Source organism: Plodia interpunctella, chromosome 3 (assembly GCF_027563975.2).
Source record: "Plodia interpunctella isolate USDA-ARS_2022_Savannah chromosome 3, ilPloInte3.2, whole genome shotgun sequence".
In the NCBI taxonomy this organism is placed as follows: Eukaryota; Metazoa; Arthropoda; class Insecta; order Lepidoptera; family Pyralidae; genus Plodia; species Plodia interpunctella.
Genome location: NC_071296.1, coordinates 2,905,507 through 2,922,760, shown reverse-complemented (window position 1 = coordinate 2,922,760; position 17,254 = coordinate 2,905,507). Strand labels below are relative to the sequence as shown.

Genomic DNA, 17,254 nt, shown 5'->3' with positions numbered 1-17,254 from the left:
ATAAAATTTATTATATTTAATAACAAGCAGAAATTAATAAAAACCAAAACTTCTTTTAATATTTTACTTAATAACATTACAATCTAAAACTAAATAATCTTTCAAAGGTTTCCATGTGCCTTCTGCACTCCGCGGGTCACTTCTACCAGCTGTTGGTAATACTCTCTGAAGCCTTGCAAAGCCAGCTCCTGTTGGCTCTTCATCGAGGAGTTATCTTTGATGTACTTCTCTACACACTCCACACATTTGGTGTCCAGCTGAATGTCCTCTTCAGTGAGATGCTCCTGTTTCCCCAGTTGCACCGGAGTGGTGAGAATCTGAGGAATTAAAGAAGTCTTGTATTTGTAAAAATACCAAATAAAGTCTTTAAAAAGTAGAAAATAATTGAGGTGGGTGCTGTGTCCTCTTGGCTGGCAACACTTGGTGTTTACCAACCAATTGTGATACTTCTATTTGGTTTGCGATATACCAAATTTTTCAAATTCAAATTCAAAATTCTTTATTCAATTTAGGATGATATACATCACTTATTGACGTAAAAGAGACCTTATGGCGGCTGGCACTTAGGTCTTTATTGCCGTTGTTCCAATACAAAACAACGGTAATAATGGCGTAAGTGCCGGGCGCCATAAGGTCCCTTTTGATTTGGACGGCCACATATGTATGTATATGTAGGTGTTCAAGTTCGAGCATGTTTGAAGACTCTTAATAGTATAAAAAAACTAACTTGGTGTGTTAATGACTTCGCGAGGTCGCCATTTGCAACGTCACCATGTATTTCCTGTCGAAGAGCAGTCAACAGGACAGCTTCACGCACGACTCCAGACTGCAGGAGCTCCAGCATGAGGTTGTCCATGGTCTGGTGCCAGGTCAGGTAGAACGTCATGGGACCAAAGTGCCTTGTCGATCTGGAAGTAGATGTCATTAATTTTTAGTCTTATTATGAGCAAATGTGTGCGTTATTCACACAGTAGTGAATAATGAATGGAGTATCAAATATTGTACAATGAGTCTTCGCAAAATTTGATGTCTTCGCGTAGAAAAGGTATGGTTGTATATTACGAATGTACTTACTGCACACTAACGCCTACATCATTTCTCTATATATAATTATTTTATTAGCAGAAACTAAAAAATAATCTTAGTATTTTTTTATAGAGTATTATAGCTATCCATTGTTAGCATAAAACTACTAGCTGCGCCCCGGGGCTTAGCGTGGGAATTTCGGGATAAATACACTATGTGTTATTCCAGGTTATTTTCTGCCCGCGTACCAAATTTCATAACAATCGATCCAGTAGATAACACATGAAGAGGTAACAAACTTACTTTCGCGTTTATAATATTAGTTGAGATAATGGTATCTAATAAAATCCTTTATACAGTGTGGCTCATTATTTAGTTTGCGCTTATAAATAAAAGAAATTAAAATGTGATAGTGGAGCAGGCATGCTTGTATGTATTTCACAATATATCTTAAGGTTACTAGCTAGATATATAATTGTGAAATAATGATAATAAGATTTATTTAAAGATTTTATTCATGATAGGAAAAATACATACCTTATGAAATGTGCATACCTTAACAAATCATAATTAGTTCTCACATCAACATGTTGATATGTTATGCTGGTTATCTTCTGGTATTTATGCTCATCTGGTTCATACTGTGCACACGCTCTGTCTAAAACAAATTCATATTCTTCTCTATCCAGCAAACTGTTGAATTTCTCTTCATCGCTGAACATCAGGGGTTCTTTCAACTTTCGCCCGTCTGAGGGGAAATATACTTGATTCAGCCTCTTCCTTACATCATGATCGCAGCTGCGAAGTGTGCCATCAAGGTCTCTGTAACATATAAAAATAAATCACCATCAGGCGACCTGCATGCACTTTTGCTCACAATACAATATTAAAAAAAATTTTTTTTGCAATATTGAAGACCATACAAGAATATTAAAGAAATATTGGGAGGCTGTCTTTTAAAACAAAAGTTTTTTGTTCAGAAATTGATTAACTAAAAGGTTCTTTAATTGCAATCACCTTTCAACAATAATCCGTTTTTCATTAGGTACACCAAAAGTAATGTCAGTGAACATATATTTGACAGTGTCATAGCCAATCAGAGCAGGATCTCGGGACAGCACATCATTAATAGGTTGGAGAACCTGTAATTCAAATTTACAACACCTGATGTAGTTGTATGTATTAGGGTTTCCAAACAATAAAAAACAATTTAATTTAAAGAAATGACTTTGCATTACATACATATAGTAAGAAAATAAAGCTTTTGTATATACCAAGTTAAGCATTTTTGTACTTCTCATTAAGTGAATTGTATTATTTTATCTACAATCTAATACCTAATTTGAACTCTTATCTTATTTGGAAATAAATCAGTTAAAACATTGTATAAGAAAAATAGATAATAAATTATAGTAAAACAATTTTTTTGTGTAGACGATTTTGTTGAAGAATTTGTTAATTATATATATATTGGCTAAACATGCACTGTGGACCCAGGTTTATCTAGTAAACCCAGAATCCACAGATTGCCAAATTAAAATATTATAGAACATATACTGTAATATTGTAAAATAATTTAGTTAACTTTTTTTTTAATATTATCTTTCTAATTATAATATTCTTATTATTGTAAACTTAAACGGCAGGACATATTGAACCTCATAATGTATATGTTATGGCTAAACACTAAAGTGCAGCTAATCTTAGGTGCTAGTGTATTGTCCCAGCTAGACTCAGTTGAACACACCTATGTGTAAAGTATATCATTCATTGTACCCAGTTCATGTTCCACAATGAAATCAATAAATTGAATAGAAAAGGTCTAGCTGCAATGTAACATACCTTCACAACAGGAGGCATTTGCAGTAGCCTTTCTGCTTTTTTCTTTGTATTCTCCATTTCAGCTTCAAGCTCTTCATCAGTCAAAAACTTGTATTTGGGAGCTCTGAGTACGGCAAATTCATGAGCTGTTCGTTTTCGAAATACTTTGGCATAGTCAGGTCGAGTCAACCTCTTTAACAATACTTGAATATTCTGTGAGAAGAATTTCGGAGCGGGGTCTTTTTCTCCATCTGCAATATATAATATGATTAAGAAAATCTAGAAACATAGGAAAGTAATTAATTAATATTGTAAATAAAAATACACACCGTACAATGACGGAACAATATTTAGTTTCCTGTTGGAAATAACTAGTATTTGTGCATCATTTTGTTTATTAAGTAAGTGTTTTAAATTCTGTTGTGTTACTTTTCGTATAAGCAACGACATGACTTGTTTTCAAAGAACAAAATTAAATTTTAAATTCGTTCAAAGTATTACATTAATCAATCCTTCTTATAAAATAACCTCAAAATATTGTTTTTAATTTTATACTTTTTATTTATCCGGTTTGACATTGACATTTGTTTTTTGTAGTATTAATTGGTAGGCGTGGCGTGCTGAATTCGAAATCGGTTATCAATCGAATTAGTTTCATATTTATTTTCTTGTTAGTCTGTCCTTCCTTCAATGTCAATCACTTGAAGTGCCATGCCATTCATTTTGCCGTCAAAGTGCAAAATAATCTACCTAGGTATGCGTTTCACTTTACAATAATATTAAACAGTAATATTAAATATTCACTAAAACTGCATTTAATGAAGATTTTATATCATAATGTCGAAAAGGAAGGTAGGTGTGAACGATATAATTTATGAATTGGACAATGATGACATCGAAATGAGTAGTGAGGACGAAGTAAAAGATCCAAAAATTACTCGAATTGACCCAAAAAGTCCTGTACAGGACTCAGAAAACTTATATAACAAAGACAATAGTGAAGAAAAGATTACTATAAATCATTCAGAAAAAAGCACTGAGAAAAATGCATCGCCTTCACTTGAACAGAATGGAGGGAAAACTTCTCCAACCTTAATTTCCATAGATGAGAAAAATATTAATAATGGAGTTGATTCTCAACCCATAGAAAACAATATAGATATTGATGAAAAATCTAATACAGATTGTACAAAAACAATGATTTTCAATGAAGACATTGTTGTGGATTCTCCGGCTTCAAATAGTGACTTAGGTGTGGTGGGATGTGAAAATAGGACGCCCTTAGTGAGTGTTAGGTTTAAGGACAATAAATTAGCTAAAGGTTACAAAGAAAAGATAAAGGCTTTTATGTTGAGATTAATTAAGCTTCACGATGAGGATAGCTCGGATACTGAAACTGATTTGGAACTAGATATTTGGCCGGAGGACTTGATAGAAGATGACTTTAATTTGATAGAGGAAAAGGAACCAGAAGACAACTTATTCTTTATTGACACTGCCCCTTGTGATGTGCCTGTGGAAGTACCTAGATATAGTCAGGTAATTATATGAATAATACTTATACTATTAATTACTATGTAATAATATCCCTTCACTTCACTGGTTTTAAACTCTAAAAATAACAAAGAGTTTTTAAGTACTTCAATGAAGGCAACCTTACCAGTGAAGGTTAACATTGTAAGGAAGCCTGCTCTCTAGTTCACGATTATCAGCTATTGTGAGATATGGAGAAGGTAAAAATAAACCATTCATTACAATTGTTCATACAATTCAATACAATAAAGTTGGTGTTTCATTCCATGTTTCACCAGCCATGAGGAATAAAACTATAGGAGGAGGATCAAGGCAAATAAATAATAATAATATTCTTTCTGAAAAACTGTTATCATCATAAAAGTTATTATAAAAATCTACTTGCCTTGTATTGAATTTCCAGGTATCTACATTAATATCCAATGTACCGGATCAAGAACCCACTCCGCCACCAACATTAAGACGAGGTCCAATATGTTTCAATTGTGATGGCAGTCATCGGCTGCTCGACTGCCCAGCTCCAAAGAATAAAGCAAGGATAGCGGAGAATAGGAAAAATATGACCACTAGAGTTGGGTTAGTCATATCTATTTTCTAAAGTTATAGAAAACTAGCTTTTGCTCACACCTTTGTCTGTGTTACCTTGAGAATAGTATTTTTTCCTGAAGATATTTATATATTACTGATTCCTTCTATGTGTGTGTGAAATATGAAGAAAATTAGTTACCTGCTTAGGTAAATAATGAGGAGTAAAAACAAAAAACCTCAATTTTGCATTTATAATATTATTTGGGAATGTTAGAATGAAATACTTTTGAAATGTATAATATAACACATTGTTTTTAATTTTTTTCTTTTTATTATTTTCATCTGCCCATTTAGACATATAAAATCTTGATATTTGTTATTTCTTAATTAGCAAGTATACAGATCTCAGCACATTATGTACAAACGTATATTACAAGCAATATTATGACAATAAAATACTATGCATATAATTCAATAATTTTTTTAATTTTTAAAATACAATGTCCATTATAAAAATTATAATTCCAGCCGCTACCACGTGGAAGATGAACAGAAGTATGGCCACCTGATTCCTGGTAGGATATCAGGGCAGCTCCGACACGCTCTGGGGTTGAAGCGACACGAGCTCCCCCTGCACATCTACCGCATGAGGCTGCTGGGGTATCCCCCGGGTTGGCTGGAGGAGGCCCGGATATCACATTCCGGGATTACCATGTTTGACTCTTCTGTAAATATTCAATCTGTTATTTGTAACACATCTAGTTTTATTTTTAAGATCATTCAGCATGTCACTGAAAAATCTGATAGAACTCAGTCAACTCTTACACACAAATTTGCGTATTTTAACGCTGTGTGAAGATTCGTTTTCTTTTTACAAGCATTTGTAAATATTTGTTATGAATATGATTCTAGCGCAAATTAAATTAAAATAAGACTGTTTGAAATTAATTTCGTGGTTAATAAATGTTTTACTTTAGAATGTATAGGTTTGAACTATTTGATTTATTTTTAACAAAATTCCTGTTGTTGTGTGATTGTTTATATATTAGGATTCTTTAAAAAAACTGACTTTAGTTGTGGGGCAATTTTGCTATGAACATATCAAATATAACTTGTTTCAGGGTACCGCTATACAAGACCCTGAAGAAGAGGATGGTGAGGTGTGTGAGCCGGGTTCCAAGGATAAATTCGACATCAAGAAGATCCTGGATTTCCCCGGTTTTAATGTGAAAGCCAGTTCGCGATACAAAGAGGTAACTTTTGAAGTTTATTTTCTTTTAAATGTTATTTTTAAGCTTAACATATTTTAAAAGTATGTACAAAGCATTTTTAATAAAATATTTTTTTGTCTCAATTTCAATAAGTATTTAATGTATGTAAATACATAGTGGAGAATTTTATCAAAAAGTGTGTTGCATTGTGCAAAAGATGTGCAGCTCATTGGACAAAAGGTTGATGTAAAATTTCATTTGAGAGAGACACATAGTATTCGATTTGTCTCCCAGGAAGCGCACTTGTACAAGCTGCCGCCGATGTCTGAGCAGGACAGCAAGATGGCGATGCTGCAGCAGCTGGCCCCGAACGCGATGAAGGCGTACAAGCGCAAGAAGCTCACGTTCTTCCCGTCCGCCGCCGCGCGGCCGCGCCTCGAGGGCCAGGCAGAGATGGACCTGGACAGCGGGGACGGTTAGATACTTCGCTAGCGTCGGATTGACGACCTCCGTGGCCTAATGGTCATATCATCGCTATCATCTTTTTCAGATTGACCTGGGTCTTGGATGTTTCTCTATATATGTGTATATTATAGAATATAGTATCGTTGAGTTAGTATCCCATAACACGAGTTTTGAACTTACTTTGGGGCTAACTCAATCAAGTTCGTCAGAACGCTGTTATTACGATCTGTCAAATTTGTTACTACTAAATCCATGGAAAGGAATCATTTCCAAATAATCATTTATAAAATTGACATTACCACAGTACGGGTAAATCATTTTAAGTAAAATTAATTTTTGTCTTTGTTAAAATTTGAAAAATTGTAATGACAGCGCGGCCGCTGCGGTCGAAACGCTCCGAGATCAAAGTCAAATCGTTTATTCAGAAATTAGGCCTTCACAGGCAAGTGCCTGTGAAGGCCTAATTTCTCACGTGATATTCTAAATTATTATTTACCAAAGCTACAAACTACTAGCATTTCGGATCAACCCAATTACACATTGTACTCACAGTTGACGAAAACGATTTTAGAGGTCACTGGTTTCAGTTTAGCAAACTGTGACTACAGATGAGTAATCCCGACCTCGGTCGGGAAATGAATGGTTTCTCCGTACCAACATTATAGTGTAGTTGCCATCAAGTCAAATCAGATGACCTACTTTTTCTAAGTGTCAACAATAAAAATTTATGTGGGGATTATGAGCCCTGAGTGGGCACAAACGACGTCCCAAATGTTGGAGTTAAAAAGGTCGTGTTTCATATATGTAATAGTAAATTTATTATATTTTATACATAGGCAGTTAACTCTATGTAAACATAAAAAACTTATCTGTATAAGTAAAACGAATTTCGTCTTAAGTTGAATGCCTTTTCTACAAAGACTCAATTATACATCTATTATCCTTATATTCTAGAAAACATCGAGTTCCCGTCGAATCCGCCGCTGCCGGACGAGGCTCCACCCCAGCCGCCTCAGCCTCCCCCGCCGCCCGACTCCCCGCCACCGCTCCCCAACGATAACGTCATCACGATAGACGATGATAAGACTGACCTGGACAATTCTGGTGACGACCTGGTGCTCATTGAGCAGGACATTAGTATTGTCAATGTGGATGACTCGGTAGTCGGAGATGCTGAGGTGAGTAATGGTCTCCTTCAAAGTACAAAGGAAAATAACATTGACCTTTAAACTTGACCTGATCATTACCTTAGTCCTGGCAGTTTAATATATTATACAATGTACTGAATTTTTTACTATTTTGCTTACAAATAGATTTTCTTCCAACTCGTAAAAGTTATAAATAATAAAGAACTGAAATAGCAACAGCTATGAGCTAGCTGATAATAATCCTGATCAATTTTAACACCACTGATATTGTTTTCGTGTTATTGTGTGTTAAAATTCTTATTTGTATTAACAGAAGGACGTGGAAGTAGACACACCTAACCTGGACCGCAGTAGTCCGACGTTAGACGACCTTGAAGAGAAGAAGCGGAAATTATTGAGCGCTCTAGAAGGCGATACTACATTGGTAGCACATATTAACTTAGATGAAAGTACAGACAATATAGAAAAATCTAACACTGTAACTAAAGGTGCAGAGGATGCTAATGTTGGAAAAGAATTTATAACTGAACTTGCAAATGACGAAACGCCACTAAATAATAGTCCAGCAAAAATATCATCTTGTAAGTCACCAGCGGAAACAAAAGCATCTGATAGTGATCTAGAATCAAAGACTGAACTAAGGACAGGGCATGTAAAAACTACCGCATATGGTACTCCAGTCATGAACGTGGCGTCTTCATATGTAAAGTTACCGAGTGACGATAAATTCTCCAAAGACATTTGTGACGTTATAAATTTCGAGAACCTCCCGAATTCGACGGGCAAGTACAAGCAGATAAGCAACTTGTTGAAAAAGGTTAAAAGCGAAGTGGACAGGATACAAGAGTCATGATCCACGGATGCCGCCGTATAGGCGGTTTTTTTTGTACAATTATGAACTACCATATCTGCAATATATTAGTATTTTTGTACTGCCGTCATTTGAATAAAGTTTGGAAGTTTTTGCGCGTGTTTAGCAACGTTTTTATAATATATAGTTTTACTTTTGATAGCCGGCAAGATAAGGTACATATCTAACAGGCCAATCGAGTAATAAACTGCTATTCGTAAGTCCAAAATGGTATACTTAATAGGATCCTATTACATTGATATGTTAATAGTGAGCAGCAAAAGTATAAGGTTGACTTATTTTTACCCGAAAACGAAAAGTACCGCAAATAAATTTGACAAAATCTCTGTGGCGGTATATTTTACATAAATTTTAAAGAATTTTTCATTCTTTATTTTGACGGTTAATAGATGAAGTAGACATGTTATTAATTACTATATCTTGTTACATTTTTATGACTTTGCACAATAAATCATGTCATGGATTGATTTACATTATGTATTAGATCGAGATATTATGAACATTTTAGCCCCATTCGCGATCTACGATTTACTACAGAACGGGTTTTACTTAAAACTTCCATAAAATTAAAATCTCTTTTTTCGTCTAAGTTGATTGATTAGGACCGTTTTAATATATATTATTGGCAAGCGGACGCTATGAGCGCTGGCGAGAGTAAATGAGTTGTTGCCGAAGCAACAAAGCAAGCGCCAATTTTTGTACGCGAATGCATTTATGAAATAAAAAGTACACAAGTTTATTATATATACATTTTTATTTATTTTCTTTAATGAAACCAATAAGTGTCAGTAATTTTATTTAATTTTAAACACATATTACAATAAAACTAGACACCCACCACGAAGAATGCACTGGATGCTTGAACATTTGCATAATAATCCTATATAGTAATATTTATTACGTTCAACAATATTTTATAGTTTGAAATAGTCTTAAGTCAATTTTTCCCAGCAATATAATACTGCAAAGTAATTGAGATATGATACAGCGAAAATAAACCCAACCCAAGATGCTATTGTGAAACTAACCCTAATGTATATCCACGGTCATTAATTAATAATGGCCTTTAATTAATATGTAAGTATGTCGTTAAAATCGAAGAATTTTGCACTCTATGATGTGCCAAATACTTATATTATCGCGTCGTATAGAATTAGCACCCTCGTGCAAATTTTATTTTGAAAACACGAGTAATGAGAATTTTAACTCATGTTTTATAGATAACTTTTTTATTCTTTAGAATCATGGTTATTAAAGGTAGTTAAATTACTAAATATGTTTTTTCAATACTCAACAGAATGTTTAATTTTAGTAGTGATGTGTTTTATAATATGAATCAAGTGAAAAGCAAACAAAATCGTGCACTTAGAATTTTAAATGAATCCCTAACCTTGCAACTAAACTAGAAAGAATCACAGCGATTTGCTATGTTGAACAAAAAGAGTTTTAAAACTATTATATTCAAATATATACTTATAGGTAAATTGTGGCAATTATATTATTTATTTCCTTATATTATAATTCAGATCTCGGGTTTTAAATGATATTGCACTTGTGATGATATTCAGACATATATTACCCAGAATTAGTTGAAACTGTAAATTGCAAAATGTTTAAAATTTTAACTTTTAAATTATAGCACCCATGTTATAAAATAATATTACAAGAACAAACTTCCACATACAAAATGGAAGCCATAGATTACAATATAATAATATGAGATTTTATAAATAAAAAAAAAATCATCACTTTGCTAATAAACATAATTTGAATTTCCACGTTTCGTAATCAGTAATTTATAGCATATAAATTATAAACAAGTGATAGGCACCAAATAAATTAGTAAAAGTATTTATATCAATATTCAAAATAATATAAAATAAATTTATTTGCCGCAACTATCACTATATGCCAAAATATGCATCTTGCAGGATGGTAGGTACATACCCTACATAATCAGAGGTACATTATATAATCTCCACTTAAGTTACATCTAAACAAGGTCTTAATATTACGTCCCGACGAGTTATCTTACGTGGGCGCAACATGTAATACTTTTTTTTTATTATAATACAATTAACTGGAATCCTTTTTCACCTGAGCGTCGACAATGGTCATGGTTTTGTTTTAGATCCGAGGCGGAGTGGGTGGGGCACCGTCACGGTCCTGGAAATTATAATAATATTCTGTGGGTATCTACTTAAAGAAACAAAGAAAAAATAGTTTATTTACAAAACAATAACAAAGAAACCAAAACGACTCCAACCACCGCTTTACATATCATGGGCCTCGTCATACTGTGCCTGTAGCCTCTACATGTGTCTAGTATAACTGGCTTTCCCAATGACAGTATAATATCTAATCTGTCCACATTTTGCTAAAGTACAACCTATCACGAGGCAATTAAAACTTGTATAGGTCATATACAAGTTTTAATTGCCTCGTGATTCATTAAAAGTGAATATATCTAATTACATCATGAAACCTGTTCATTAGGTGTGATTGCAAATAAATGAATATTTCACAATGCAGACTAGAACTTTTTCCTCAGAAATTTGCAAAAATATTGTTGAAACTCGTCACAACATCCCAGTGCGACACTATAGATCAAACATGGCGGCGTTTGTATCCCACCCTGGAATAGAACCAAAACTATCTTCCAACCTTACCTATCTTCCCGTGGTTGTCAAGAGGCTAATAAGGAATATAATTCCTTGACAGATGATAAGCAATAATACATTTCTCTAAGAATGTTGTATCCCGCGGTTTACAGCCGCGAATGCAATTGCGGATTGGAACACTGAGCTGGATTTACACGAATTTGAGACAAGGCTTTGATCAACCATGGAAAATGTAATAATATGATAGACGCGCTACAGTCATGCGAAAATTGCAGCTTTTGTTATATAATTTTGTTGTGTGTGTGTTCGTTCACTAGCATTACTTTTTGAAAAGAATAATAGTTATGAAATTCCATTGTTAACAAGCTATACAGCTGAGAAAGCAATAAATATTGCGATCCAGTACTATTATATAACTTTGAACTTATTGAAAAGAAATAATTTAATCTTATGGACACCTTATGACATTCTGCAATTTTATAAATCTTTGAACATATCAAAAATAGACATATCCATTATAATATTTTATCTAACTTCAATTAACAAATTTTAATATGCAATGCAAATCTGAGTTAATATTAATAACATATTAAAAAAACAACTTATTATATGTTTTTTGATGTGTTTTTTTATATATTCAACTATAAGCATAAATCTGATCAGCTAGGTTTAGTTGTGAAAGTGAGCACAAATTGACAGACTTACACATTTATATTAAGTAAGGATATTAAGAGGGTTCAAAGTTCACAGTTAAAGGGTTAAAAGGCTAATAACAAAGTGAACAAACTTGTGTGTTGCGGTCCGGTTTAGCAACATCCTGTATTTGGTTACGCCGCGGGCGCATCATATACATGGCGACGGCGAGGGCCATCATCAGGAACATCACCAGGAAGCTGTTCCCGGCCGACTGCGGGGCCGGCAACCCTGGCAGCTGCTCCAGGCACTCACTGTCTGTGCAGTATGACTGCCCTTGTCGGAGCTGTAATGTGTGCCACAGATTATAAAATCATATTTGCAATTATTTATATACTATATAGGGGCTAGAAAAACAGAAAATTAATAAAAAATAAACACTTATGCCTGCTCCACATTGTCGCCGAACTCAGACACATGCCGACGCGAATGCATGAACATTGCGTTGATATTAACTACAAAATGTGCACGCATGTGAGTGCTTTTATTTACCGCAATGAAAAACCAGCAATGTATACTGAATCTGTCAAAGTTAGGCAAACTGTTCGATGACAGTGTGGAGCCAGCATAAAAACTAAATAATACACATTTTACCTAGGAAAAAAGGCATTTTTAAATTTCCATGCTGTAGTTTTTATTTTAAAAATTTGTTTAATTTCAATAATACTGTCATACAAAAATTCATACTGAGTACATGCACGTTGATGACAATGCCCCCTGATCACCAATTTAAAAATATACAAATATTTATTGCTTATAGATGTGTACAGGAAAACCTATAACTCGCACTTGACCAGTTTTAACTGAAAATATGTGAAGAACTGGCAATTTCTTAAATTCCTTAAACAAAGTACAAATAGTTTACAGATACAAGTATTATTATGATTGCATCATCACAGCAATTGATATGCATGAATGGTTTTGTATAAGAGATAAGATGTGTATTCAGGACAGACTATTTTGCAACACCGAATGAACATTATATATATATATATATATATATATATATATATATATATATAGACATACTCTTATTGTAGAAACTTTAAAGGAACAACATAGACTCAATAAATCAATTTCAAGCAAGCAGTTTTCATAGTATTTCTCATGTCTAGGTAGAAAGAAACATGTTAATAAATTTTAATGGCCAATTATTGTTATTGTGCATGCAGCAACCGATAACTGACTCACAACACAACACAGTTACAATGATAAAAAATAGGCAGAGGATATCTATCTACACAGGTATATATGTATATTAAAATTAAAAATAAAGACTTTTTGCAAATCAAATGATGATTTAAATATTGCTAATTTTGTATTGGTATAGTTACAAAAACCAATATCCAGTAAGTTTCAGCATATGCAGTGCAGCAAGTAAATGTACAATAGGTACCTACAAAATACATTTACAGACATTTATTACACATTTTAAAAAGAGGAACAGGTTCTCAATAAGATGCGTTAATTTATTTTTATTTTGTTGTTTCTAAAATGTTATCGCGTCACATCAAGTGTCGATGTGGAAAGTTATAACAAAGTGAGCCAAGGTCAGCAGATAGCTTACCAGAGAAATCAGCCGTCGCATGGCCATCTCGTGGTTCCAGAGGCATTCGCAAGGATCCACTTCGTCACCCATTTCTGACCAAAGAAACCACGTCCAATATTAGGTAATATTTTTATGGCACACCCAAATTGGTTTGCAACTGTAAAACTTATACGAAATTGGTAAATTGTTTAGCCACGTAGCCAAAGTCAGCCGACTACGTAAATTCTAACACAAACGTAACAATACTTTGTTATTATTTACAAATAGTTAAAAACATACAGGACAATCATCTGTCACAAGAGAAAGTAATAATCTCAATTTATGATCACAAACTCACCTATTTATTTACACTATTTCCAAAATAGTAACTAGAAGTCTAAAATTGGAATAAAATATTTATTGAAACGTATACGCCCGCCAAGAGAATCGGAAAATAAAGCTAAATTACACCAATAATTACACCTGCGACGACATTTTTACACTGTATGCTTGGAGTTTTTTGATTGGTCTTAAGCAAAAAGTCATATTTAACAACAGCCAATCGTGGCACAATATAGAGTATGAGTTGCCAGCTTCTTCGTAAAATAAATAAACAAAGTTACCAGTTTACAAAATAATGTGAAAATGGTAGAATAAATCAAAGCAATGGTATTTTGATAATTACATACTACCAAGTATTTACTTATTAAACATGGACATACTAAACCAGGCCACTCGTAGTGCTATTTTAGTAGGTATATTGCCCAGATAAGAACTACCTTGCTTACGATTATGGTGTAACTTTCGCAAAATCGATGCCTTGTATAATAAAGTAGCGAAAGGAACTTGAGAGAAATCTTTCAAACTCAAACCGTACAAGGTTATGTTTTTTCTTCGAATGTTTAATATCAAAGCTTTTGTTGCAGTATATTGTTTTATTCATAGTCGACATTCGCGTCGCATTTATAATAATAAAAGTTTATTTAAAATTTTCATGCATTTGGTTTAGTATACAATGTGCTGGCATAGTGTTAGTAACTAGGTACAGTATAAAATAATAAAAGCAATTTGCTCACACGTTCTCTACCAATAAAGTAAGTACCTATTATGGAAGCATGGATTTGAAAGAAAAAGTATTATGTATGATTTACACCGATTTATCACTAGTATATATGGAGGCCAGTGTTTACACCTGAGAATTACACGTTAACGAGTATAGTTAACAGCAATACCACGCTGCCATAGAGTTTCATGCAGGGTAACTTGATGTGCTGTTGTACCTACCTAATAAATGATAATACTTATTATAAAATTACCTAACATTTTTAAAACAGTGTAGGTAAATTCTTTTTTTATTTCGAAGTTACGCCGAGAAAATGTTAACTCACAGATTTGTGTTACCTATATATGTGTGTTGTGTTATCGTGTGAAAAATCGCACTACCGATCTTAGACCGGTCATAGTAGCTGCAATTTTGCTAAAATTCATCGTGAAGATTTTGTCATAGATTGCCACATATGCCTGCCCTTTGGAAAACAGTTTCGTATTTGCATAAAATTATCGACAACTTCCCGCGCTTAATATCGCCTTAGCCCTTCGTACCTACCTTGTAAAGATGCAACCACTGGAAGTTAAATATGTAGTAGGTATATATGGTATCGTTGTTGAGTTACTTTCCTTTCCAAACATAACTAAATTGCATCTTGCTCAAACCAAATCTAAATATTTTAAACATGCCTAGTTATTACTTATAAAAATATAATTTTGTCTTATAATTGTAATCACTGCATGCCTGGAAGGGAACTATAGAACTAGGTACCTATATCTCGTATGTACCACCTATGCTTTGTAACAACTCAGTTATCGCATTAAATATTTTCGAGTTTAAGTTTATAGCGATACAAGCCTGGATTCCGACGCTTAACGGCTGAAGAAGAAACTGCGTAACGGTCAGATGACAGAAAGTCTAGATATACCTACTTAAGCTTGCAATAATGAATGACGCGTGACTTAATGCTCCGAAATGCGACTTTCGCATGAGGATCAGGTAGCAAAAGAATGGTATTCAAAGTAATCAAAGATTTAGCATGTAGAGTACCTACCTACCTGCCTAAAATACTTAAGTAGCTAGGCACTAAAAACTGCTAAAAATGTGTCACCAATGTTATAAAACTAAATGACTAATATGTCACCGAAAAGCCAAAAACATGGATTTAGTAAGTACTTCGTCGGAGTACCTACTAATTCCGTGGCCAGAAATAATAAACCTTTTTTGTTTAACATAAGTCCTTTTGTACCTACTTATTATGCAAAAAAAAACTAAGTTCTTTCCTTAAATTAACCTAAGTATAGGTACCAAAATAGTTTTGTTTCGGCGCCAAACAAACAATGAACACAAATTGTACACTAAAGGTACACCTTAATTTTTTTTAAATAACAAAACCAACATAACAATGCAACGTGAATTATAAATATGTGTTATGCTTGTTTGGCGCCTTGTAAATACCTAACCTTACAATGTTCAAATTCAAAATTGTTTATTTAATAGGATGATATACCTATATTACTTATTGACGTCAAAGTTGTTGAGGATTCTGTTGTGTTAATTACGACAGGCCCCCGATATCAACCTCCTTGGGAATGCTTTAGTTGCCTATCAGCTGTCAAGATCTCTCAGCCTGTATTAATGAGTTTTTTTCGGCATTTCTTCTCAGCAGTGGTCGTTCTGAAATGCCAGTAGTTTGTAGCTTGTGAGAAATTACTAATTCAATATAAAATTTGGCCTGTGAAGGTCTAATCCCAACTAATATAAAAGTGAAAGTAATTTTGTTTGTTACCTGTTCACGTTTTGTCTACACAACGTTGTTTAAAATATGGAGAAGGACATCCCGAAAAAATCACTGTTCGCGTGGGAAATTCCCGCGGTCGAAGCCGCGGGCAATAGCTAATTTCTGAATAAATGACAAGATTTGAATTATGCTACGTATGCCTAAACTAATCCACGTACAAGTAATCTAATTTCTAAAATAGAATACAGTGACGTAAACATTATTGATTGCCTTACATCTGCGCCTCAGTAATTGTCACAGGCGAAAGGCGTGGCTACACGAGCCCCGCCCACGACGGAGGGCGGATTCCCGCCCAACGCTAATACGCTAATTGATTACTTGAAAAAATATTTTATCGTTACTACGAATAGGTATGTGTGTATTGTTGAAGATGATGGATCAGGCTCTTACTAATATCACTGTAGTTATTTTCTCACAATATTACAAAAGCATACATTTCTAACGTGAGTCGATTTAACTGAACTATCTACTAGTTGTTTGCCGCGAACTTAGACCTCGTGAACACAATATTTTTTTTTACAAAATTGTGAATATTATTTTTTACAAAATTGTACAAAAGCAGCCTAATCGATTTTGTTGCCCCACGAACTTAAAATTTTTATTAGCAGATCATACATTTAATGTATTTTTTCCCCAAGTTGAATTGTAGGTAGACCTCGCTGGCTTCGCTCGCTCGGTCAATTACGGTTTTGGTTGTGAGGGAATTTTGGGATTCTTGATATCTCAGCTTTTCTTTTCAATGTGTTTTTCATAGCCCACCCACAAAGCTAGAATAGGACCACTCCAAATCCTCCCGTGGATGTCGTACAAGGCGACTAAGGGACACATGCCTTAATAGTTGATAGGCAACTAATTGCGTGCTTTACGAAGCAAAGCAATAGTCATAATTCTAATGGACAATGCGATGTCAGACCCTAATGTTCTAACAGAATCCGATATCACTAGATAAAGTAAAAAAGG

The 17,254-nt window shown here is 33.9% G+C and overlaps 3 protein-coding genes across 4 annotated transcripts; 1 reads left to right on the top strand and 2 right to left on the bottom strand.

The window, feature by feature from the left end:
- Window positions 1–50: 50 nt before the first annotated feature.
- mRpS22 (mitochondrial ribosomal protein S22) lies at window positions 51–3,386 on the bottom strand. Its single transcript, XM_053769162.1, has 6 exons — window positions 3,177–3,386; window positions 2,869–3,098; window positions 2,044–2,168; window positions 1,582–1,848; window positions 728–908; window positions 51–317 (listed from the first exon to the last, which is right to left on the bottom strand). Exons 1-6 carry the CDS (start codon window positions 3,295–3,297, stop codon window positions 102–104), a joined length of 1,140 nt encoding a protein of 379 aa, XP_053625137.1. The 5' UTR covers window positions 3,298–3,386; the 3' UTR covers window positions 51–101.
- A 174-nt stretch (window positions 3,387–3,560) lies between these two features.
- Window positions 3,561–8,708, top strand: LOC128683476 (uncharacterized protein). Its single transcript, XM_053769161.2, has 7 exons — window positions 3,561–4,386; window positions 4,784–4,956; window positions 5,437–5,635; window positions 6,030–6,161; window positions 6,414–6,594; window positions 7,539–7,762; window positions 8,046–8,708. Exons 1-7 carry the CDS (start codon window positions 3,685–3,687, stop codon window positions 8,583–8,585), a joined length of 2,151 nt encoding a protein of 716 aa, XP_053625136.1. The 5' UTR covers window positions 3,561–3,684; the 3' UTR covers window positions 8,586–8,708.
- A 630-nt stretch (window positions 8,709–9,338) lies between these two features.
- On the bottom strand, window positions 9,339–13,965 carry LOC128683478 (uncharacterized protein). 2 transcript variants are annotated; one of them, XM_053769163.2, is made up of 4 exons: window positions 13,804–13,965; window positions 13,485–13,558; window positions 12,012–12,203; window positions 9,339–10,769 (listed from the first exon to the last, which is right to left on the bottom strand). In XM_053769163.2, the coding sequence occupies exons 2-4, from the start codon at window positions 13,554–13,556 to the stop codon at window positions 10,731–10,733; spliced, it is 303 nt and encodes a 100-aa protein (XP_053625138.1). In that variant the 5' UTR covers window positions 13,557–13,558; window positions 13,804–13,965; the 3' UTR covers window positions 9,339–10,730. The 2 variants fall into 2 exon arrangements, with proteins under 2 accessions (XP_053625138.1, XP_053625139.1); XM_053769164.2 differs by having other exon boundaries at window positions 13,485–13,623; window positions 13,804–13,963.
- Between the last annotated feature and the right edge of the window lie 3,289 nt (window positions 13,966–17,254).